General features: G+C 39.7%; 1 protein-coding gene across 1 annotated transcript; it reads right to left on the bottom strand.

Moving 5' to 3' along the window:
* Positions 1-50: 50 nt before the first annotated feature.
* LOC110382241 (integrin beta-nu) lies at positions 51-23807 on the bottom strand. The gene is made up of 13 exons (XM_049847411.2): positions 23534-23807; positions 13836-13974; positions 10946-11103; positions 10451-10616; positions 10185-10329; positions 9324-9513; positions 6438-6559; positions 5954-6283; positions 4594-4766; positions 3393-3584; positions 2151-2320; positions 1583-1777; positions 51-645 (listed from the first exon to the last, which is right to left on the bottom strand). The coding sequence occupies exons 1-13, from the start codon at positions 23601-23603 to the stop codon at positions 263-265; spliced, it is 2433 nt and encodes an 810-aa protein (XP_049703368.2). The 5' UTR covers positions 23604-23807; the 3' UTR covers positions 51-262.
* Between the last annotated feature and the right edge of the window lie 69 nt (positions 23808-23876).

Genomic DNA, 23876 nt, shown 5'->3' with positions numbered 1-23876 from the left:
ATGGTAGACAAACTATTAATGGAACAAGGGATGTTATTTGAAGATGTAAATTAACGCACAATTTCCTAATAGAAGTCGCTGTCGGCGATCTTTTCATAATTGTGGTTAAAAATAACCATCTTGTTCAAATATAAAGACACTTTTACATCTCTTCACTAAATGTTTACGTTAAACACTATGCTTATAACATTCATTCACACACACTCTGTGTTCTGTTATTTTACTTAAACTTAAGGAACAATAACTTCAATAGACTCAAAACCTAATCATTTTTATCCCTAGGGAAGGAATCAGGCAGTCTGAACTCTGAAATAGGCGATATATACAACGGGTTCAACTCTTGCATATGTTTCCTGCTTTCTTGAGCTTCCTTAACAAACCTGGCATAAGCACGTCTGTCTGACACGATCTGACCACATCGGAAGAACAAGATGGCGATCAGTCCTGCGGCTACGACACAGCCCATGATGACAAGAGCACTGGTCATGATCCTAGCACTAGTGGGTTGGTAACACTCTTTAGCCCTAATAGTTATCTCAACGTCAGATAAGGTAGGAACGGCTGAGTAAGTGTATTTGTACTCGCATTCTAAATCGTTCTCAATAAGACGGAGGATGCAGGATACGTCGTCGATGTCTGCACTTGCTGAAAGTAAAAAAAAAGTATAAAATCTAGAATTTCAATTTAAAATAAAGACTTATGTAAGTCATAACAAAAATACACATAATAACAAAAAAATTGGTTCTTCTGCAAAAAATTCATAGGCACTGGTTATCACATAATAATTTCAGAATGTAAGTTTGAAAAATCTCGAGGAAGTCCGCTCAACCAAAAACACTTCATGTAATCATTTTTTGATCTAGACTACGGCAATTAGCATAAATAAACCAAAATCAAAGCTTGTGTGGTCTTGCAATAATGACAAAATTAGTCCTAAGCTGACACTAAGTACTGAACCACAAAACCGCAATCACTTAAATGACAGCGTTCATTACTTTTAAACGCTCTCAAGTGTAATGGTGACCACAAGAGTTGAGTCGTCATTATATTTCTACATTAACCTCTAACGGTTTGCTTTCTCTGCTTAATGTGAGCAAGTACGTTCCAAAGAAAAGTTTAATTTATGCGTCTATTGACGAGAGTAAGTACACATCTGCCGGTGCTGTAATTTGTTTAGGCTGTCAATAATTGCGTGTAGTTGCATGAAAGTTTTTATCTGGTATTTCAACATTTTAACTGACCACATAAACATCAGTAAATAGCTTATCATCACTACCCGAATGATGCATGAGGAAAGCGGCCATCAGAGAGCAGTTACTGGCAAGAATGACCACGACCACTCTGTTTAGAGCTATAACGACAACACTCACTGCATCTAGATTCTATCTTGTAGACCTTTTAGTTCCTTTTAGTTAACATTCCCGATGTTACAGCTAAAGATGCAAGTCAAGCTCGGCGTGTGCATACAGCGGGCTGTCGCACGTAGCGCACGTCTCGCAGAACATGCCCGAGTACTTCGAACCGCTACTATAGATGAACACTACTCTGACGAAAACGAAGCTTCTAGAATGAAAGAACTAACCTGAATCTAATCTCTCGGTGACGGTGTAGTTGACGGTGCCGACACTACAGCTATCAGTACAGTTGCTGTTAAGGGAACAGGTGACGCAGGGCTCGGCGTGTGCACACAGTGGGTTGTCGCACGTGGCGCATGTCTCGCAGAACATTCCAGAATACTTGGAGCCGCTGTCGTCTGCTGCTGAGCACTGGCAGCGACCTGTGGGGGTAGGTGAGTTAGGGGTGAGTTGATGATGTATCGTGATGTTGCTTTGATTTGTAAGTACTTTAAATAAATTCAATAATTTACGTTGATGATGTTCCATGTGGTTATATTTTGGTGAACAGTCTTGGTGAAGAATGCAGGAAGGTGATTTAATATCTGGTTTATGTAAGATCTTAGCTGAAATTTGTCAACGCTTAGAGCTGACAGAAGATGCAACTATGCTTTACCCACCTAGGTTGCAGAGTTATTTGAATCATAGAGATATGTGTTAATGTTGCCATTTTGTGCTTTGCGCTTTGTCATACGCTTACGCACCAAGAAAATCAGTTCTATCAGTACAACATATAAAGTCCATAGTTTCACTGACCACAGACGCAGTCCCCGTGTCCAGAACAAATGTCCCCCCCAGCAGGCGACACACAAGTGTCGGTGGTGTTGGTGCAGTCGCAGGCGGCGCCGCTCCAGCCGCCCGCGCAGGCGCACTGCCCGCACACGCACACCCCGCGACCCACGCCGCCGCATTCTAGGTCGTTCTCCCTGGAACAAACATTTGTTGATTATCGCTCACGTTATAGTTTTGTATTGTAAAACAAAAACTGCCTGATTCTCAGCATTTTTGTGTCCTTTTTGAGCTCGTCACTTTATTCTTTTGAGACCACAGAAAAGTATGGAAGAAGAAAAATTTTAACCCAATTGATTGATGATGATTCTTCTGAGTCTTCTAAGTAAAACAGCAGCCGCGCTTTGTGTCCACTAGACCAACGAAACAACGACTGAGTATAAAGCAGTCTGTTATTTAAGACTTCTAGACTTTTGTAATAATGATGTAGGTGCCCGTGAGAATTAAAACGGTGAATGAATATTACAACCACTTGTACCTACTTAGGAACGCAGTACCATAGTATTAACAAGAACATCCAAAACGAAATCGTTGCATAACTAGCAGTTATTTTGAAAACACACATTAACCACGCATTACGACCAGGAACTAACACGCGCTTACTTCGAATGAGACAAGTAAACACATTCCGCATATCCAGAAATACTCTGAAGTGTCGATAGTCGATAACATGAAGTGTATTTACTGATGCTCTAAATATCTTGTGACGTACTATTACGTGTCTGGTTTGATTCAATCCCTAAAAAAGTAGGAACACCATTGAGGAACTCACAAATTACACAGATACATTAGGGAGTAGATACATAAGGGGATTTACAAAATTGCGAAAATAATGGGCTTACATAAGATTAGTGAAAAAACTAAAGGGGGTATATAAGGGAGTACATTAGGAAGTACATAAAAAAGAGTAAATAGGAAGAGTACATGTGGAATTACATAATGATGTAAAGACGGGAATACAGAGGGGAATATATGCAAAGAGGGAGTCGGTACATAGAAGGATATCCGTAGGGGGAGTCCATAGGAAAGTATGTAGGCAAACAATATAAGGAGGTCCATAAAGATGAGCGAGTACCTACACTAGGAAGTAAATAAGGATGTGAATGCATAGGGGGTACACAATGGAGCATACAATCGAATCGAAAGAAGCACACAAGTAAATTATGGAACATTAGGCTTCGAAGGACCACAGAAATATGTGATACTTACAGACTAACATCACAGGTGGCACACTGGCAGTATTTCCCCGTGAAGCCGGGGTCGCAGGAACACTCGCCGCACAGGCAGTCGCCGGCGCCCGAGCACGCCATGCTGCGGGTGGCGTTGGGCTCGCGGCACTGCGCCATCAGCTCGGCTGACGCATTCTCGTCGCCTATCGCACAGTCGCATGTGGGACCTGACCTGGAAATGTTTCAAAGAGTTTAAGGCTTAGTTTATTTACAAACGTTGCATAAAGTAGGTACTCTGGTATGAAATCCAATTTTAGGCTGCCCGCCCACGTCCGGTAAATCGGGACCGATTTTTGTAGAGAAAAATAGATAATACTATCTAACTAAGATAAATAGCAATAGTGCAACACACAACACACTCGTCCTATAAAAAATCGGTCAAAACGTCCTAAAAAATCGATCCAATGTAACTGTCCTGCAAAAACCCCGACGAGGGCGGGCAGCCTGAGATGTCGATTATTATAAAGGCGTCTTCAAAGTGATTCCACTTCATGTCAGGAGAATTATGAGACGGCAAAGCTTTTGTGTATATTGGGAAAAGCACAAACAAATTAACGCAAGACAAACTAATGGAGGTTAACAATACCAAGAATATCTGTAAGGAAGTAGCAAGTAGTCCAAGAGTTCTTAGAATAGGTCGACAGCCATTTGTTATTGCTACAGCAAACACTGCAGATGAGGTGTGAATTAGTCGAACACATTATTAGCCTAACGAAAAGTAGGAACTAAGCAGGATCTGCATGGTTGCGAATAACATGCACAAAATCTGATGACTGTGAATTCGGTGCTATATCTATTTGGGAGAAATTTAAAAAGCAAGTATGCAAGTTGGATACATTGTTAATCTTTAAGTAAATCCTTAATCCAAACAAACAAATAGAGAAAGCTGTTATATAAAATATTCTACACCAAAGCATTGAACCAGGCAAGGTAGGATGCATTAATATGTCAACCCCTTTTTTCCCCATTTCTATAGTGGCCCGCAGTGCATCGCGTCATAGCCGTCACTCGGGACTGCTTCTTTGCTAATAAATCACTTGAGAGAGCTCAAGATTCGTGCCGATAACTATATTAGGAAAATGGTGGCACTATTTACTTTTGCATGTAATAACTAAGCAGAGGCATATACACTATCTTCACGTCCTGAGTCGTGGAGTCAAAGTCTACAAAGCATCACTCACCATCCCTTATTGCACTGGCAGACGCCGCAGACGAAGTGCGCGTTGACGGGGCACATGGGCGCCATGTGCGGCTGTGACGTCACGCTGCACGCGCAGCCGCACTGGACGTGCACCTCCAGCGTCAGCGCGTCCTGCCCTAGCTGCGACTCCGATATGCGGATCGTTTGGGTCGACTGTTGAAGATATTGTTTTTAAAGAAAATATTGTCTTTACACTTAATGCAGTCATTGAAGCATTATTGCTACGATTTTTTTTACTGTGAATCGATTTGCATGAAATTTTGGAATTAGGTTCATCTTACCCTTAACTTCAAAAGTGAATATGATTTGAACTCCGCCACCCCCCCTGGGGGTGGTTGACACCCCTTCTTTGGGGTGAATATTTTTTTTGCAAAATAACCTCGGATATCGATAGAAGACCTAATTTTAAGCTAAAGTAGTCTTTAAAGTTTAAAAAAAAATCCAATACTTTTTCAAGTTATTGGCAATTGAAAATTCGCAATTTTTTCACGTTTTTCATCGTTTTTTTGCAAATATCTCCAAAAATATAGGTTTTATTGAAAATTTATAAAGAACAAAATTGTAGCAGGTAAAACAACGAACAATTTGTTTTTTTATAAAAGGTCCTAAGTGCAATATTAAGCTAGATATTAAAGATCAAAGCCGTTTTTTATTTTGTCTGAAATTTAATCGTTGTGGTCAATGCCAATTTGATCTTTAATATCTAGCTTAATATTGCACTTAGGACCTTTTATAAAAATATAATTTGAAAAAATTGCGAATTTTCAATTGCCAATAACTTGAAAAGTATTGGAATTTTTTTTTAAACTTTAAAGACTACTTTTGCTTAAAATTAGGTCTTCTACCGATATCCGAGGTTATTTTGCAAAAAAAATATTCACCCCAAAGAAGGGGTGTCAACCACCCCCAGGGGGGGTGGCGGAGTTCAAATCATATTCACTTTTGAAGTTAAGGGTAAGCTGAACCTAATTCCAAAATTTCATGCAAATCGGTTCACAGTAAAAAAATTCGGAGGTTAGACCGTATTTTTCGCTTCAATGACTGCACTAACTGGGGAAGTAAAAGTTAAATCAAAATTCTGCTGGAAGAAACTTCACAGTCAGTCTGCTATTACAAAATTGTTAAATAGGACCTAAGTGTTCATTCTTTGGAGGATAAGCACATGTGTATTGATAGAATAGCACCCACTGTGGCGAGGCCTAAGGCACTAATTTCATTTGTCAAAAAAAAAGGTTTAGGTCCTTGGGGTAAACCTATCTTAAAAATTATTTTACATAGATCCTGAAGTAGACAAGAGAGACATGGAGAAAAGTTTTCAGAACAGTAAATTATTTACTTACGGACTTATATTCAGGACAAGACTCCAAAGTGACATGAGCTTCATAACGCAGAGTCATGCCATATTCCACTCCAGTGCATCTCGTTTCTTCTTTCATAGGTCCTCCTTTCACTCCACAGTCCGTAAAGTACCTAACTTTAACTGGTCCCAAGTTAGAATCATCATGGAAATCAACAACGCTGACAATATCCTCATAACCAGTTTTAACTAGTTTCAGAATATTAGAACTGTCACTCTCTAGTTTAGCCACATAAGTAAAGTCTTCGAGTAGCTGGTTCAAACTGTCGTAGTGGGATTTAACGCTTTCAGTTACAGCGAAAATCACGTTGACCTGTAATCAATCGTTAAAGTTAATGTTGACACCGTCCGTAATTAAAAAGAGTCTTAAAGGCAGGGTGGTGTCATCTTGTCAGAGTTATAAAACACTTTAATATGAGCTAAAGATTTCACATTGTTCTACTCAATTCAATAGAATATGGTGTTACCTTGTACTTTTCCAACAGTCTATATAACTGTGCCACCGACGGATAGTCATAAGTAGCAGCTTCCGAATAGTACCCTCTATCGTCCAAATGACATTGATCATCGCTCTTCCTAGTCGCGCCACCTTTAACAGATTAGTGCTAGTTATCAGATGACATGTCTCAGTTTAAGCACAATTTATTGCGGTATTTGACTTTCTCGGTTACTTTGAAGCATTTGGATTTGGTTACTGATTGGCTTCTTCTATATAATTGATAGCCACATTTTTTGGACTGCTTAATCAGGAATCATGTGACATTGCAAAATGAATTATGGATGTATAGAACATGTGACACGATCCCGTGAGAACTTTTGACTGAACAACAACATCATCAGATTAATTGATGTCTTGTCTAATGTTTCTTCCTTTTTTTTAGGGTTCCGTAGCCAAAATGGCAAAAACGGAACCCTTATAGTTTCGTCATGTCCGTCTGTCCGTCTGTCCGTCTGTCCGTCTGTCCGTCTGTCCGTCTGTCACAGCCGATTTACTCGGAAACTATAAGTACTACAGTGATGAAATTTGATGGGAATATGTGTTGTATGAACCGCTACAAAAATATGACACTAAATAGTAAAAAAAAGAATTGGGGGTGGGGCCCCCCATACATGTAACTGAGGGATGAAATTTTTTTTTTCGATGTACATACCCGTGTGGGGTATCAATGGAAAGGTCTTTTAAAATGATATAAAGTTTTCTAAAAAACATTTTTCTTAAAGTGAACGGTTTTTGAGATATCAGCTCTCAAAGTCGTAAAAAGTATGTCCCCCCCCCTCTATTTTTATAACTACGGGGTATAAAATTCTAAAAAAAATAGAGGTGATGCATGCTAATTAACTCTTTCAACGATTTTTGGTTTGATCAAAGTATCTCTTATAGTTTTTGAGATAGGTTGATTTAACTGTAATTTACGGAACCCTTCGTGCACGAGTCCGACTCGCACTTGGCCGGTTTTTCTTCTCTGTAGCTAGATCGTTTATGAATTTAAGAGCGTGTACGTCAACCGCGCGCCATTTGGCCTAAAATGGTACTTTTCAAACCACTGTTTCTCAGTAACTACTTATCCTACAACTATGTTATTTTTTAATAACGCAAGGTAATTTCACTGTCTATATAGTTAATTGAACATAAATTTCAATTTGTGTAGTTTAAATACTTAAAACCCCTGTAACGTAACAGATGTTTTATAAAATTCCCGTTCAGCGTCTATTTCGAAGCTTAAATTCATGTGAAAACAGTGGCAAATCTAATCATATTTATTTTTTTACTCATAGACGAAATCCCCACGCCTATAGTTAGTTGAAAACATTTTTTGATTTAGGTCTCTATCTTTCAGAAAAAAATATTTTAACAATGTGAAAAATTGTGAATTTCAAATGCTTTTTTTACCTATCTATCTTACTTAATTTAATATAACAATTATTTACTATAGTAATATAACTCTTTCTTTAAAACATAAACTTTATATTATAATTTAATCTCTCGTTTTTATTTTTTTATAAATTATTTAAAAACTACTATAAAACGCTGCACGCGAGTCAACTCAAACCAGACCGCCGCAAGGCTTCACAGAGAGAGGACGTGTCGCTCCGTCACATCGCGTAGGGTGAATAACCTCTGCCGTGGATACCGAGAATAGAGTACATTTCAAGCGCGACCAACAAATCTTGATACATTACTATTTTATTTAAAGCTCAATTTTGAAGCATATTTTTTTTTATCGATTGAGTTGAAATTTTGTTTGAATGTTCAGTTTTAATGACAATGTATTCTATATCCAATATGGCGGTATACCCAAGATGGAGAAAAAAATGTTTTTAATGCATTCCTATGATATGGGTATCAAATGAAAGGGCTTGCTATGAATAACTCGAAAAAAAATGTGTCGCGAGTCTAAATCCAATATGGCGGACTCCTTAGGCTAGAAATCACTTATTGCAGATGTCTGTTACCAATCGAGCTATATATTTTTTTTCATTTTGGATGTACCTACCCAAATTTTGACTTTTGATCTCGAATAACTTTTGAAGCATATAGTATAGATAACTTAAAACTTTATTTGCAATGGTAAACCCAAGCTCTGCACCAATATTTGGCTTTCCGGCAATTGTTGTTATTTGACCACAATTTTTCGGTCTGGATGGACTGGACCATTCATATAAACAATCAATTTTTCAAATCGGTCCAGGCGTCTTTGAGAAATCGAGAACAATCAAATTGAGAACAATCACAAAACAATCTAATTGAAACCTCCTCCTTTCTTTTTTGAAATCGGTTAAAATACAGAAACTCTTAACATTGTCATTAATCATCAGTCGACTATTTAGTACTGTTGAAAATTGTATGTAATATACAGAAAGTCCTCAAAACCAAGGTTTTCATAGGTGCCCGATTTTTTTGCAAAAGAGTGTAAGTATTAACGACTTATTTTCATGCTTTTATATTTTAGACATCCATAGACTTACACTATTTTCCCGCTATTAACTATTTACTAAATAATATATTTTTTGTTCTACCAATTTCACTCGAAAGGATCAAAATGGTTTGTGTGACTATACGTGAAGTATGATAGGCACGCACACAGCCGCGACGCTAGTCTGCGCGGTTTTTGCGTTGAATTACCTAAAGTTGACATCGCGCGCCGAGCGTACACGCTCTTAAAGTCATAATTGGAATTGTCATATAACCTCTACCAAGAGACACCTACAAATGATTATCCTATTTTCTTGACATCCTTGCAAGTGACCAAGGTGAATTTGCATTTTACGTGTAACTTGTCGTATTTGTCACTTTGAGTTGAAATAATAAAAAAGTAGGTATGTATTTTATGTTATTCTAGCTTTTCTCATACCAAGTTTCCCATCCCCGGCCGTATGCATAAGTCCATCAGACAGCAGTATTATAATCTTTCTGCTGTGTGTCGCCCAGCCGATCTTGTCTCCGCACGTGATCACCTGCACCAATGCGTCCAGTTGCGCCTCCGCGTTGTCCAGGTTAGCTGTCACTGAACTGCTGTTCACGCGCTCTATGAACTCGTTCACCTGGAGTTTTAGGGGTTTGTAGAATTTTTGGAATGAGGGGCTTTCAAAATGGTGAAGGTAAGTAAGGTGATTATGAGGATTATTAAAATAAGAGTCATGTTGTGAGGAAGGTGATGAGAATGAATGTGGACGGATATAGTGGAAGAGGAAGACCAAAGAAACGATGGATGGATTGTGTGAAAGTAGATATGGTAAGAAATGTTACTTGTGAGATTACGGCATAAAATTGGGATAAGGGCAGGAGGATGATGATGACTTATAAGACAGGCTTTTTAAACACGACCCATAATTATCTAAGCTCCATCACCATTCCAGCTTTTATCGAAATCGTTACAATTATTTTTTATTTTACTTTAATAGAGTGAGCAAGATGTTTTACTATTGGAATCTGATTGTGTTGTTACTTACACTGAGTGATTTATTGTATTTATTTTATATCTTTCTACCATAATTGAACAAACAATAACCTAAGTAACACCTAAGACGTAAGTAACTTTATAAAGCTTTTATCTTATACGTCAATGCTCACACAACATTGTATACGCCTAACAAATTAACCTTGTCTACTAGTACCTACGTATTTACGACTGACTAAAATGGACGAAGAGTATTAAGGATTTCCTTATACACAGCCACGGCTTACCTTACATACATCAGTAGGTTAACGTTACCTGGTTGGTTAGGGACAGGTGATGTTTATAGCTGTAGGTTGCCTCACAAGCCTCTTCCTCCATTGAACATGGGTTTGCTAGTCGTTTTGCATCCGTGTTTATGAATGGCATCAGCGGTTTCTCGGCGAAGCTTCCGAAACCTAATCTGAAAAGTGTTAACTACACATTTATAATATAGACTTATGAACGACTAGGTAATTGTATAGATCTTAGATTAGATCTTAAGCTCCTGTGTAATATTTGATGGCAAAAGTATGGTACCTTACCTAAAGTTATCTGTAAGGTTTTTCAACAATATAGGCAGATCATCTCTCAAAGACACCAGCGTCTCTTTGTCATCCTTCATAGACCAAGTGAGATCCATCAAATAATATAAATCTAGAGGGTAATTTTTGGCTGGTCTATATGTAAACTGAATCTTTTGTGTCTCTCCTGAAACAAAGCATTACCAAAGATTATATTCGCTTTCGATGTGTTAGGTATGTTGTTTAAAATTTGATTAATAGAGTAAGTATAATGTAATGAGCTTGAAGATTAATACAATTTGTCTTCGCTTTAGATAAATAATATTATTGTTTTGCTTGCTTGTTTTGGATCAGGGATATAAATTAATTAATTTTTTTTTGAGGTAAAATTTGCTGGTGGGAGCATTCTAAGGATCGAGAGGTGTGGAGAAAAATGGGGAGGCCTTTGCCCAGCAGTTGGAAAATAAGGGCTAAGAAAAAAATAAATAAATAAAAATTGCTGGAAAATAAGCGTACTTGACTTCAAAGATAGGCGGATCCTCTGCGGTTGTATTTGCACAACATTCTCCTCACTGTTGGGCGTCATGTCCTGAAGCGAGCTGTTCTCCACCATCTCCCATATTGGCTTCTCTGGACGCTGGATTAAGCCTTGACTACAGCCAGTGTTCACGAGACTAAGGAACAAAAAACCAATCTTTAAGAAGAAAGAGGGTGCAAAAAATTTAGGAACCTTAACACTGTAAAGAAAGCTCAATGTCATGTAATACTCGTGTCTAGAATTGTTTCAATTCCTCATAATAGGGAAATGTCTTTGGTGCACTTAGCCCCTCTTATTAGATGACAGCATTTATTCGATTGTAGTCCTCAAATGAAACGTTGGTAGGTGCTAATGATGAGAACCAAACTAATTAGTAGATGTATGTAAAACTGGAATCGAAACCTCTTAAAATCAATTTAATTTCCTGTTCTTATTTAAATTAATGGAATAGGTGTAACTTAAAGTGACTCGTAAAATTGAGAATTCTCAATTTCCGCAAATAGCTAATTATTTAACGCCTATGATAAAAACATTGTTAATCAAATGAAATGACCACCCAAATAAAAATGAGCACCAGTCCCATTCTACTCTACGCTATCAAAACAAACGAATTAAATCTTCTTATTAACCCAACGCCGCGTGAGGCACTTAACTTTTTCCCCACCGAGTACCAAAGTACAGGCCATTCAAAATCGTTCATTCGCTCTCTGCACAATCAATAATCTATCAAACAACGATCTCTTGATTACCGAGGAGAACTGCCGAATATCGGTCACTGAACGTGAGAACAGTGGCCACGAGGAATGCGCTTGCGTCGTACTCGTGGTTAATTGATTAAGCGAAATAAAGCGGAACTTTTTATTGTTTTTGGTTCTGGTTTAAGCTATTGTGGTGGTTAAGATATCTATTTTGGTGAAGATACTCCTGCCTTTCTGACGAGGTAGTAAAAGGCTTGATCTTATAGTGTTATTATTGAAAAGCTAAGTCTTATACGCTATTCATCTTAGACCTTACCGTACCTAACGAAATTAGGCTCAGTTTTTTTCAAATACTTAATATTTTTCTAATAAAACCGTGACAAATATAGTCACGTAAAGCGACAAGGGCAGCACCCGACCTTCCAGTGGTCCCCCATCCAATTACCGTGTGTCGTGGGCGTCGCTTAACTGCCGATCTACGCGAGATAACTGGATGATGATACCCTTGTTATAGCCGTGGACATTCCCTCTAAATACCCAGTCAAGCCTTCATTAGGAAATTGGACAGAGAATTCTTTTGTACACTATTTTAATTGAGCTTTTTGTTTGAATCGTTCACGTGGCTTTAATTGACGATTCTTTAATTTATAGAGATCTTACAGGGGCCCGATTCTCCTAATTTTACTTAAACAACGTACGATTCACGTTCGACTGCGATCCAATCCCGACTCGATTACGATTGAAATGTATGTGGCATTCTGCTATTTTTTCTTTGAAAGAAACGTTTTTATCCTTTTCTGTCATTCAATAATGAATCATTTTATCTGCAAATGATTTACGATTGCAAAATGATTGTACAGCAAACTACCGTATAGACCAAAATCATCAAAATAGCAGACCAATCGCACACCAATCAAATGTCAATCGAATTCGATTGGTCTTTTATTAGTAGCAGAATGCCCGATATGGTTAAAACTGCTATTACGATCATATTGCGATTCGATTTATATTCGATTTTGACATTATTAACTTAGGAGAATCGGGGCCCTGATCTTAGTTTCATTTTCGTGTTTTGGAAATGTACGTAAATCATCGTAGCGTAAGCATTAATTTCAAAATTATTGACTAGAAGATTTACGAGTAAACAAATAGTAAGAAATCTTTAAAGAATAAATAGCGGCATGATACGACTTCTTCGTTTACAGTAGGTAAAATGTCATTTCGAAACATCTTTTACTTACAACCTAGGTATGGCCCAACAAGTAATTATTGATCATTAACTAAGAACTAACTAAACAATTAACACAGCCACCTGCAAAACATTACAACACAATAAATAAAGTTTTCCTGTGAAAGTATTATTACCCGTTTACTAACATTTATTATTATAGTTATTTGCTTGGCATTCAATAATTTACAGGTACTAAATTATCATCGCTACTTTACAATGACCTACCTTGCGCATGTTTAGGAGAGTCACATTTTAGCTGACGAAAAAGTAAAAAAAACTTTACACTATGAACTGGAAAATTAGTCTTCAATATACAGTATAGTTGGCCATTTTCCTAGTGTTTTCGATAAGTTAAATGAGAAACCGTGGACAAATCTATTACTTATAAGGTGGGTACATTATCGGAAGGAATCTATGTCCCATGCTTTCTCCCACAAGTAATTTACAGTCAAAGCTAACACCAGGGGGTAAAACGATTAAGGCAAACTTTCATTTGTTTCCTTCTAGTGAGGTGTGAAAACATTACGGTATGGGTTTCATATCCTAATGCTTAGAAAACATGACTACACAGTTATAGATAGGTATGTACCTACTGCATACCTATTTGTACATTTGTGTATATGACATTTTGTATATTGCTAAAGTACGCTGACTCAGGCGCAGTAGTCAGTTCAATACCGAAATGGCAATTCAGTATTAATCTGAATATTTGACACAATTCGGGAGAACTTTACGATATCGCCGAAATACTAATTGTCAAGAAACGACTAGCCTATAATTAATTGATCTATTAAGTATGTACTTATAGATGCAGTGGTGACTGGCGTGGTATTTAGCTACAAGACTCTCGAATAAGTTGTTACGGTATAATACAAAATACTTACTTACCCAAAAATAATAGGTATCAGAACTTTGATAAGTTCATTGATTTGAGCTCACCTTTCGTCATCATTACACCGCGGGGCTCCGGACTTGTAGTTGAGGTCCGCGCACCAGCGACAATGCGATGCCGCCGACAAACACGCGCCGCACTCATCATGCTGGATGCAGACCAGCTTATTCAGCATCTGCTGTTGTACTGTTGAGTAAAAATACACAGTTTGAAAAATAACTGGCCATTATCTATTCTATTGTGGAGCTGTTCGCGCCAATTCTCGCGACTTACCACATTCCAATTTTGAATTTTTGACATGAATTCTTTTCGACTACTTATTGTCTTTTAAAACCAGCCAGAATAATTTATTTTCACAAATGAGGTTTTAAACTAGATACTACTTAATTGATCTTTATGCTATAATTAATCCCTCATTTGAGATTAATTACAACCGATTTAATTACATCTAGGTATGTAAATGATGGGCGTAAACCGGCTATCAAGTTAACCTAATCATCATATTTATTTAATCATCATTTAAATAAGGTGCCTCAAACATTAATTAATGATCCAAATGTAGGCACAACTGCGTTACTAAAAGTTTAAATTGGCTCTCAAATGAAGAGAAATCATTGAAATTCCATTCAATCGTGTTTCCATTCCAAGTGACAAAAAAGGATAGCTATCTTAAGAAGCACTTGACATATGGAATGAAGCGACGAACACGTTAAAATAGACCACCAAAATCGGTGGTATTAGAAGCGCAACGCGTTGACACAATTTATGTGGGCGTACGGCAGATTACGATGGAAACGACAAGCCGTAAGACGGAATATTTAGAAGGTTAATTCTATAGCACTTGTTGCTGTTCCAAAAGTATCAATGTCATGAAATAGTTTTGTGGTTCTTGACAAGCTAGACAGAATTTATGGGCAAAGCAGTCATTTCAAATCTGAAACATTACAATATACATATACACATATACAAGTCAGAAACTTTTATAATGGAAGATCAGAGACAACTTTTGACATGGCCAATCTCTTATTCGAGTCTATAGAATACTTGTGTAGAAGCGCTCAAATGGTTGGTAGGTACTCTGCTAATAACATCGCGCGCGTTAGATCTTCTGTTTTCTTTTTATTGACGACTGTAGATAATCTTCACAAATACGGCACATTGCCAGCACGTGATCGAAGAGTTAATAGACCGATACTATCCGTAACATTAGATATATTACGTTACGTGTTACAAGCACATAACCGGACTGACAACAATGTGTAATGATAACTTTACTGTTACTTTACTTTTTGTTTGATTGATTGTTTGTCAAATTGTGGCTAGTGAAACAAGTGAATTGTTAGTTAGTCTATTTTTAAAGCCCCATATTTGATGAGGAATCTATTACTTCAGAGAGCTAATATAGATTGTTAACCTGCGTAGAAGCACTTTAATTAACTTATAACGAATTTACGTTAAATAAACAGAAATAGCTAAGGTTTATCAGTTTTGCGTTGTTGTAGCTATAACTATTAGAATAGAAGTGATTTATGACTCAAACTAAGCCTAATCGTGTGGTAATATTCCGTGTCTAAGTTATCCTTGTAAAGTTACGTCATATTTTTCAAACCTAGGTTACAAACAATAGACACATTTATGTATTATTGCAACGACAAATTAATGTTTCAAGCTGAGATCATCGTACCTGCTAGAAAATGATCACCGTACCCACTGATGAAGGGCCATAATCAAGGAGGCAGTTTTTTCCATAGTCAATCTAGTCAGTTGCCTCAGCTTCTCATTAGAATGCTATTTACATTTTCCGGATTATCTATAATAACACCCTTCTGCACGAACGCATCAAAGAGCCAATTTGGTCTGGTAATCTTGAGCCAATTTTTATATTTATTACATTATTCAAGCCACAAGCGTTTGATTATTAATTATGTGAATCGTAGCTTTAACCGTAAGTAGTACAAGTGATGAGCTGACTGTTAATTTAATTGCCCATCAAATATTCGGTTAACGACTTCCCATTACAAGCATCGACCGTAGCGTTGCCATGCCAAATATTGTTTATAACTTCCTAGTGGTTATTAAATCTTCATTTTACGCCATGAATACAGAACCGCACTTCACTCTGGATGTAGGACACGCTAAGTATCGTTACTCCGGAGAGAGCATTTGCAATCCTAGCTGCCAGTACCTATTTAAGATAAAAGCATAATCCTTTTTGCTTTCAAATCCTTTTAAAAACATGTTTTTTTATGCTGTCTAGCCATTACCATTTTCGATAGAGAAATAAATAACTGCATCCCACGCGCCTAATTGGTAAGCTGAAGTAATCTCACCAACAAACATAGCTGTGATCTCATCACTGTCTTAGCGATCTTACTTCAACTTAAGTAAATAGCGTATAACCAAGTATCTATTTCTGGATGAAAACTGTTGAAGATTCGTAGGTGGTAGGTACATACCAAACTCTTAATTGATCACAAATGAATTAAACATTTTGCCAAAACGACTCGAAAATCATCAGTCGCAGATTTGATACCTAGTGTTAACGACCTAAACTTTTAAATGAGTCGACTATAGTTACTGGAAATATAAAATTGATCAGTTTCGGTTTCTCTTCTCACTGACAGACAACTAGGTAGATACCTGAATTCCTAATAATATTGCTAGCCTAACATTTATTGCTAGCACAAAATCGAATGTAAACACAAGAATGTATGTAGGGTAAGTAAGGTTTATTGCTTCCTAGGATTTATACTCCTTTTAAAATTTATAACCACAACTTGAAACTACAACAAGCGTAACGTTAATTACACCCAGTTTTAATATTTGTAGTAAAACTAAATACAACAAACAAATTACAGCATAGCACATTGTTATTTCAGCTGAAAAGACGTGTTAACTTTTCAACGATGTTAGAAGTAACCAAACAAGATTGTGAAGTCGGAAAACGAATTCGAAGCGTGTAGCTCTAAATAAAACTGTCAATCCTATTCCGTATATTTTCTATTTTGGAAAACTAATGTCCGTAACAGGTGTGTTCCTGCCTTGCGTCTGTTTCGGCTATTTTAGTAAACGTATGAGCATAAAATAAATCTTCCCTTTTGAAGTTACATTTATGTCCGTGTTGAGATAACGAATAACTTTTTATTTTGTTCTAATCTTATTCAGCTCTGCCATTATAGCATCCGTCCTGTTTGTAGATACCCTACATAGTAATTAAATTATCCTTTTATGGTTATAGTTTGTTTCCTGAAATGTAACTGGTATAGCGTGTGGCTGTATGTCGCGCAAGTAGTTTGCCGCCCTATTAGTTAGTTACACGCGCCGCAAGAGGGCGCGTGGAAGGGGACGCGACATCGCGCAGCCGCTCACGCCGACAGTGAGCAAGAAGCGTGTGCCGCGAGTGCGCGTCGGATGCGCCTCGCTTGAGTCTCGTCATGTAGTTGAATACGCTCGCCCCATTGTTTCAACTCAGGGTTTAGTTCATTAGTTAGTTTTGTAACATTCGTGGTTGTTGTCCAACTGTATGACTGTTTCGTTTCGTGTTTTCTTTGAAATAAACTTAAACTCAAACAGTATCCAGTGGTTTCCATTCGTTAAATAGCCTAGTTTAGTGACGCCCATCGTGTGTAGGGCTCCGCTAGGGCTATAATTGGCTGCCCAACGTGTGAAGATTACGAACTTGGTTATAAGGGCTGCCCAACGTGCTATAATTGGCTGCCCAACGTGTGATAGTAACGAACTCAGTGAAAACTTCGCGTGTTATTCGCCGTGAAAATGCCGTTAACACGCTCGCAAGTTCTGGAAACTTCGGACAACGTCGACGCCGCGAGTGCCGGCGCCGCCCCCACCAATGTAACAATGACCCACGAGACTCTGGTGCATTTACTCCGTGAGGTCCGCTCGTCCACGCCGCAAAATGTTTCGGATTCGCACAGTATGTTTGGCGTGAGTGGAAATTTCGCCAAGTGCAGGACGCGTTATGGCGGACGCCCGGAGGAGTCGCTAGAAAACTTCCTAGACGCCATCACTACGTATAAGGAATGCGTAAATATGACCGACGAGAACGCTCTCCGCGGGTTTTCAATGTTGTTGGAAGGACCTGCAGCGGTTTGGTGGCAAGGGGTGAAGAGATCGACCGACACGTGGTCGGAGGCGCTCTCGCGAATAAAAGGTGCATTCGCCGAGCATGATCCGCCCCATCGTCTTTATCGGAAGTTATTCACGCTGGTTCAGGAGGAAGAACATACGGATTTGTTCATCGCCAAGGTACGAGCTCTGCTGGCTAAAATACCTAAAGAGGATTTGTCAGAAAAAGTGCAGCTAGATATGGCGTTCGGCCTCCTTAACCCACGCATTCGGAAACGTGTTACTAGAGAAAGTTTAAACAGTTTCGACGAATTACTTAAAAAGTGCCGTACTATAGAAGACTCGCTTAAGGAAAGCTCCAAAACACGTAGTAACACTACTCAAGCAAAGCCGCAGACGCAGACGAGCATGCGCGAGACATCGTCGTCGTCGCCGCAGCCGCCGCCGCCGCTCAACAGCCCCGGCGCCGCTGAGTCCGCCGAGAGTGTCGCCGTCGTTTCGAAGAGTAATAAGCAGTTTTGTGTCTATTGTAAGCGCTCAGGTCATTCGAAAAATGCGTGTTATAAGTTAAAGCGTGATAATAGTGATCGTGATAATAATACGAGTAATAGCATTATAAAGTTAAAAAGTGAAATAAAGTGCTACGGTTGTGGTGCTCCGAACGTTATTAAATCGAAGTGTAAAAACTGTTCGAGCCAACAAGCATTTTATTCCGTCGAAAACGCATCGCATGGCGGAGTTGTAGGTACGTTGAGGCCGTCGAGCGAGCCCCGCGGGGTGGCCCCGCGCTCGCCGCGGCGCAGCGGCCGGCAGCGGCGCCGGGCGCGCCTCGCCCGCGCGGCCCGCGCCCGCGCTAGCGTCGTTGCTACGCAACCGCTCGCGCCGCCCAGCCCGTCAGTGCTCATGCCTGTACAAGGTAACCCTGCGCGTGCCGCGGGTGTTTCATGTAATTGTTTTCTTGACGATCAATGTGTTCGTAACACTAACGCTAATATGTGCTCTTGTATTTGTTTATCTTGTTGTAAGAATTACAAAGATAATTGTAATGTTCGTAAAAATAATTGTAATGTTCGTAAGAATTTTGATAATGTTCGTAACACTTATACTCGTGTATCGTGTTGTACTGATTGCGGTAGCAATAGTAATTGTAATTGTCGTATACATTGTGATAGTCGTATACTTTTTGACAATGTTCGTAAGAATAATATGTGTGTATCTAGTTTTAATGATTACAAAAATTGTAATAGTCGTGAGAATATCGGTAATGTTTGCGATAATGTACCTTTTCGTCGCCCTGTGTTGAATATAAGCATTCTAGGGTTTTGTGGCACCGCGCTCGTAGATTCTGCAGCTAAAAGTTGTATTGCCGGTCACACGCTCTACGCTCTCCTACTCAGGTTAGGACACCCGTTAGTGCCGTCGACACAAATTGTTAGGTTGGCGGACGGTGTTAGTAGGGAGATGAATGTACTTAGCACAGTGGTTAAGGTGACACTCCGACATAAAACTAGAGACGTAAAATTTTTGATATTTCCGGAAGCTAATAATAATGAAAGCTTGTTAGGTATAGATTTTCTTACCTCATTTAATCTTGTCTTCAATTTTGGTGAAAGTAGGTGGCACTTTGCCGAGAATGATAAGTGTAAATTCTCATTGCAATTTGAAGGTGTGTCACCTGTGCCTGCGTGTTCAGCTCTGGATGTGCTGCGGGATGATGAGGCGACTTCGCTTAGTGGAGAACAACGTGAGGTACTTGCCCGTCTCCTTGTCGAACACGAGGATATCTTTCAGCCAGGGGGAGACGCGACTCCCTTCGCCGAGCATATTATAGATACCGGCGATCACGCTCCTATCGCCGTCCCTCCTTATAGGTTGACTCCTGCCAAAAAGGACATCATGCGAGTGGAGCTCGATAAGATGTTGGCAGATGGCATAGTCGAGGAGTGTGAGTCCGCGTGGGGTTCCCCAGCGCTACTTGTTCCAAAGGCAAATGGTAAAGTTCGTTTCTGTGTCGACTATAGGAAGCTCAATGCGGTAACAAAGTCCGATGTCTATCCGATGCCTTTGATAGACGAGCTTGTACAGTCAACGAAAAAGAATTGTTTTATGAGTACGCTTGATATGCGAAGTGGATTTTGGCAAGTGAGTGTACGTGAACAGGATAGGGATAAGACAGCATTCTTAACGCCATTCGGTTCGTATCGATTTAATCGCATGCCGTTCGGGCTCAAGAACGCTCCGTCTACCTTCCAGCGTCTAATTGATAGACTTCGTTCCGGTGCCAGTCTTAAGGACGTTACCCTTCTAGCATATCAAGATGATCTCCTTCTGATTTCTGAGGGCTTTGAGAAGCATATATCAGATTTGCGCGCCGTTTTTGAGAGACTGCGTATGTTTAAACTGCGTGCCAATAGGGAGAAATGTGTCTTTGCACGTAAAAAGGTAAAATACCTTGGTCACGTTATCACTCAGGATGGTGTGTCTCCTGATGATGATAAGGTTAGTGCTGTTTTGGATATGGCAGCACCGTCTTCGCTTCGGCACTTAAGAACTTTTCTGCAGACATGTTCATGGTTTAGAAAGTTTGTGCCTAGTTTTTCTGCTGTTGCTGAGCCGTTAACACGCTTGCTGAAGAAGAATCAGCCGTGGTCATGGGGTTCAGACCAGGCTCGTGCCTTTGAGGAGCTCAAGGTTCGTCTCTCCTCGGCACCGATTCTTATTCAGGCAGATTATAGCAAGCCGTTTGTGTTAAGGACTGATGCTAGCAATTATGCCTTAGGAGCTGTGTTGTTACAGGGCGAAGGTAAAGAAGAGCGCCCTATTGAATATGCTAGCCGTCTGCTCAATGCAGCTGAAAGGAATTACAGCACCACCGAGCGTGAGGCTCTTGCTGTGGTGTGGGCCGTCGAACGTTTTAGGGGTTATATTGAAGGTCATGAGGTCGTTATAGGTAGCGACCATCAGCCGTTAAAGTGGCTCCTTACCCTAAAGTCGCCTTCAGGTAGGCTCGTTCGCTGGGCTCTTAAGCTTCAGAGCTTTAATATTCAGTTTCAGTATACGCCTGGTAAAGCCAATGTTATTGCTGATACACTTAGTCGACCAACCTGTAAAGAAGAAAATAAAGATCAGTGTGGTGTCTGTTCCATCGTCGTTGACTTACCTGCTCGTAGTCCGACTGATCTCCGTTGCGCGCAACTCGAGGATCTGGAACTTAAGAAAATTGTTAGTGAATTAGAGGACACTTCTGATTTTGTAGGTATGAAGCGTTGGTCAGAAAGAGGTTATTTTATGCAGCAAGGCGTATTATATAGGTATAATCCGGACGTAGATAGTGAAGAGCCGCAACTGGTTGTCCCGGCTTCTCTGCGTCCTGAAATTTTAAAAGAGTGTCATGATTCTGACATTGCTGGTCATCACGGAATTGATAGAACTTATGCCAAGGTCGCTACGAGTTTTTATTTCCCAGGCATGCATAGAGCTATAACAGAGTATGTCAAGAGTTGTGCTGCCTGTCAACGTTATAAGTCTTCAAACACGAAACCGTCCGGCTTGTTACAGACTCCTGTTCTCCACCAGAGAGGAGAGGTGTTAGCCGTAGACTTGTTTGGTCCACTTCCTGCGGGAGAAAATGGGGAAAGGTGGATTTTGTTGGTCGAAGACACTGCGACTCGTTGGACTGAGCTTTACGCTCTGAAGGATGCTACTTCCGAGGCGTGTGCTCGTACGTTGATTGAAGAGTATTTCCTCCGTTATGGACTGCCAAGACGCATTGTTTCGGACAATGGCGTTCAGTTTGTTTCTGCTGTAATGCAGCAATGTATGTTTGTTTTAGGTATTGGTCAAGAGTTGTTACCATTATACCATCCGTCAGCTAATCCAGCTGAGCGTAAGAATAGAGACTTAAAGTTTCATTTGTCTCGTTTAGTTGAGTCTGAGCATTCATCGTGGCCTCAGCATCTTCCCGCGATAAGGTTCGCCATGAATTCGGCAGTTTGTGGTACTACTGGAGTAACCCCCGCATACCTTATGTTCGCTAGGGAACTTCGTTCGCCAGTCGAAATGCACCACGATATTAGGTCCGTGCTCAGTAAGGATAATTTTGTTCCTCAGATTACACCTTATTTGAAAAGGTTTGTGAATTCGTTTATGGCTGTCAGAGAAAGGGTCGAAGCACAACAGGATCGACGTAAGGAATGTGCCGATAAATCCACAAGACCAGGTGAAGTCTTCGAGGTGGGTGATCAGGTACTATTAAAGTCGCATGTTCTGAGCAACGCAGCCAAGAACATCACTTCTAAGTTTGTTCCTAAGAGAGATGGTCCTTACGTTGTTGTGAAGAGAGTTAGCCCTACAGCGTATCTTATAGGTAATTTAGATTCATCTGAGGAAGTTTTAGGCAAGTTTCACATATCAGAACTAACTCGTTTTCATCCTAGGGACATTACGCCTCCTCGTCCCGTAGTGCAGAAACGGCAGAGAGGACGTCCTGAAAACATGTTGTCATGAGCTAGTGTTTGTAGTCAAGCGTTCCATGAGCTCGAGCCGCAAGAGGGCGCGTGGAAGGGGACGCGACATCGCGCAGCCGCTCACGCCGACAGTGAGCAAGAAGCGTGTGCCGCGAGTGCGCGTCGGATGCGCCTCGCTTGAGTCTCGTCATGTAGTTGAATACGCTCGCCCCATTGTTTCAACTCAGGGTTTAGTTCATTAGTTAGTTTTGTAACATTCGTGGTTGTTGTCCAACTGTATGACTGTTTCGTTTCGTGTTTTCTTTGAAATAAACTTAAACTCAAACAGTATCCAGTGGTTTCCATTCGTTAAATAGCCTAGTTTAGTGACGCCCATCGTGTGTAGGGCTCCGCTAGGGCTATACTGGTGACTAAATTCTAAGTAGGTACATTATTATAAAAGAGTGTGATTTGGTTGGCGTTCCTTTGGGGGAAGCCTACTTTCAGCAGTGTACTAGGTACAATTAGCTGATCTGATGTGCATATTTCTGTTTTTACGCACTGTTTTTTGAATATGGTGAATTAGTAATGATGAAATCTGCGATGTAACTACTTTCCTGAAATCGCAGCAGTTTAGATCAAAATGTATCAGCAGCAGCAATTGATGAATGCAATAACCATCATGAACAGAATAAAATTAATTATTTACAACATATGTATGGTTTAATATACAGTTGCAATGCACCGCTAATGACAGTACGGACCTTTATTGTGGGCGACTAGGCCACAGACCTTCACCTCTGCTTATTCTTTTGATAATAACTCCTATCTACCTACATAACAACCGTACATAGATAAATAATACCCGAATTATTGAATAAAACCTTATTTACTCCAGTCGTAAGGTCATTTCGTCCTGAAAATGTGCTTCACATAGGAGCATTGAAGCCTAATCTACTCCCATTCAAGTATGTTTATGAAATCCTTATCGCAACCTTCATACATAGTGTGGTAATCACATAGTAAACATTGTAAGAACTAGTTTACTGAAGCATTAACACTTTAATGAATTAAAACATCTATGTAGACTCAGTTACTTTACTGCAAACAACACACCTACCTAGAGAACTGTTATTAGTCATACCGGCTAGCAAATATACTAATGGTTCACCTTTCATTATCAGCAAAGATATGAAGAAAAATGAAAAACTCACCTTGACAATTTCCATGTTGGAAATTCACGAATAACAAACATGAAAAAACAAACACCGATATCCCGTACATGGTCAGTTGTTTCAGAAATAAATCACATCTGGATGGCGCGCGTGTATCGAATGGCGGTGTGCGATCGGATTCGCGATGAGTAACTGATAAGGGTTGATAAGGTGATAGCGATAAGGCGCGGGCGGCGAGTACCGGCGCGCCGGTTCGCGCCTCACGTCGGTGCCGCTCGACATCTGCCGCGCCTCTAACTGACACTACACTAACTTCCTAAGCTCGTAGTTTCGCTTCGCCGACGTCGTAGTCTCGTAGCATACTCGCTGAAATTGACGTTTA

This window comes from Helicoverpa armigera, chromosome 18 (genome assembly GCF_030705265.1).
Source record: "Helicoverpa armigera isolate CAAS_96S chromosome 18, ASM3070526v1, whole genome shotgun sequence".
NCBI classification, from domain to species: domain Eukaryota; kingdom Metazoa; phylum Arthropoda; class Insecta; order Lepidoptera; family Noctuidae; genus Helicoverpa; species Helicoverpa armigera.
This window is presented reverse-complemented; position numbering and strand designations above follow the sequence as displayed.

Bases quoted from the DNA above. Each gene is read 5' to 3' on its own strand.
- LOC110382241 (XM_049847411.2), bottom strand. From the start codon at position 23,603: ATGTACGGGATATCGGTGTTTGTTTTTTCATGTTTGTTATTCGTGAAT. The intron at 10,330-10,450 runs GTAAGGTACCAT...AACACTTTTCAG, and splicing joins AACCTTACAGATAACTTTAG to ATTAGGTTTCGGAAGCTTCG. The intron at 6,560-9,323 runs GTATGAGAAAAG...AATCTGTTAAAG, and splicing joins GGCCGGGGATGGGAAACTTG to GTGGCGCGACTAGGAAGAGC.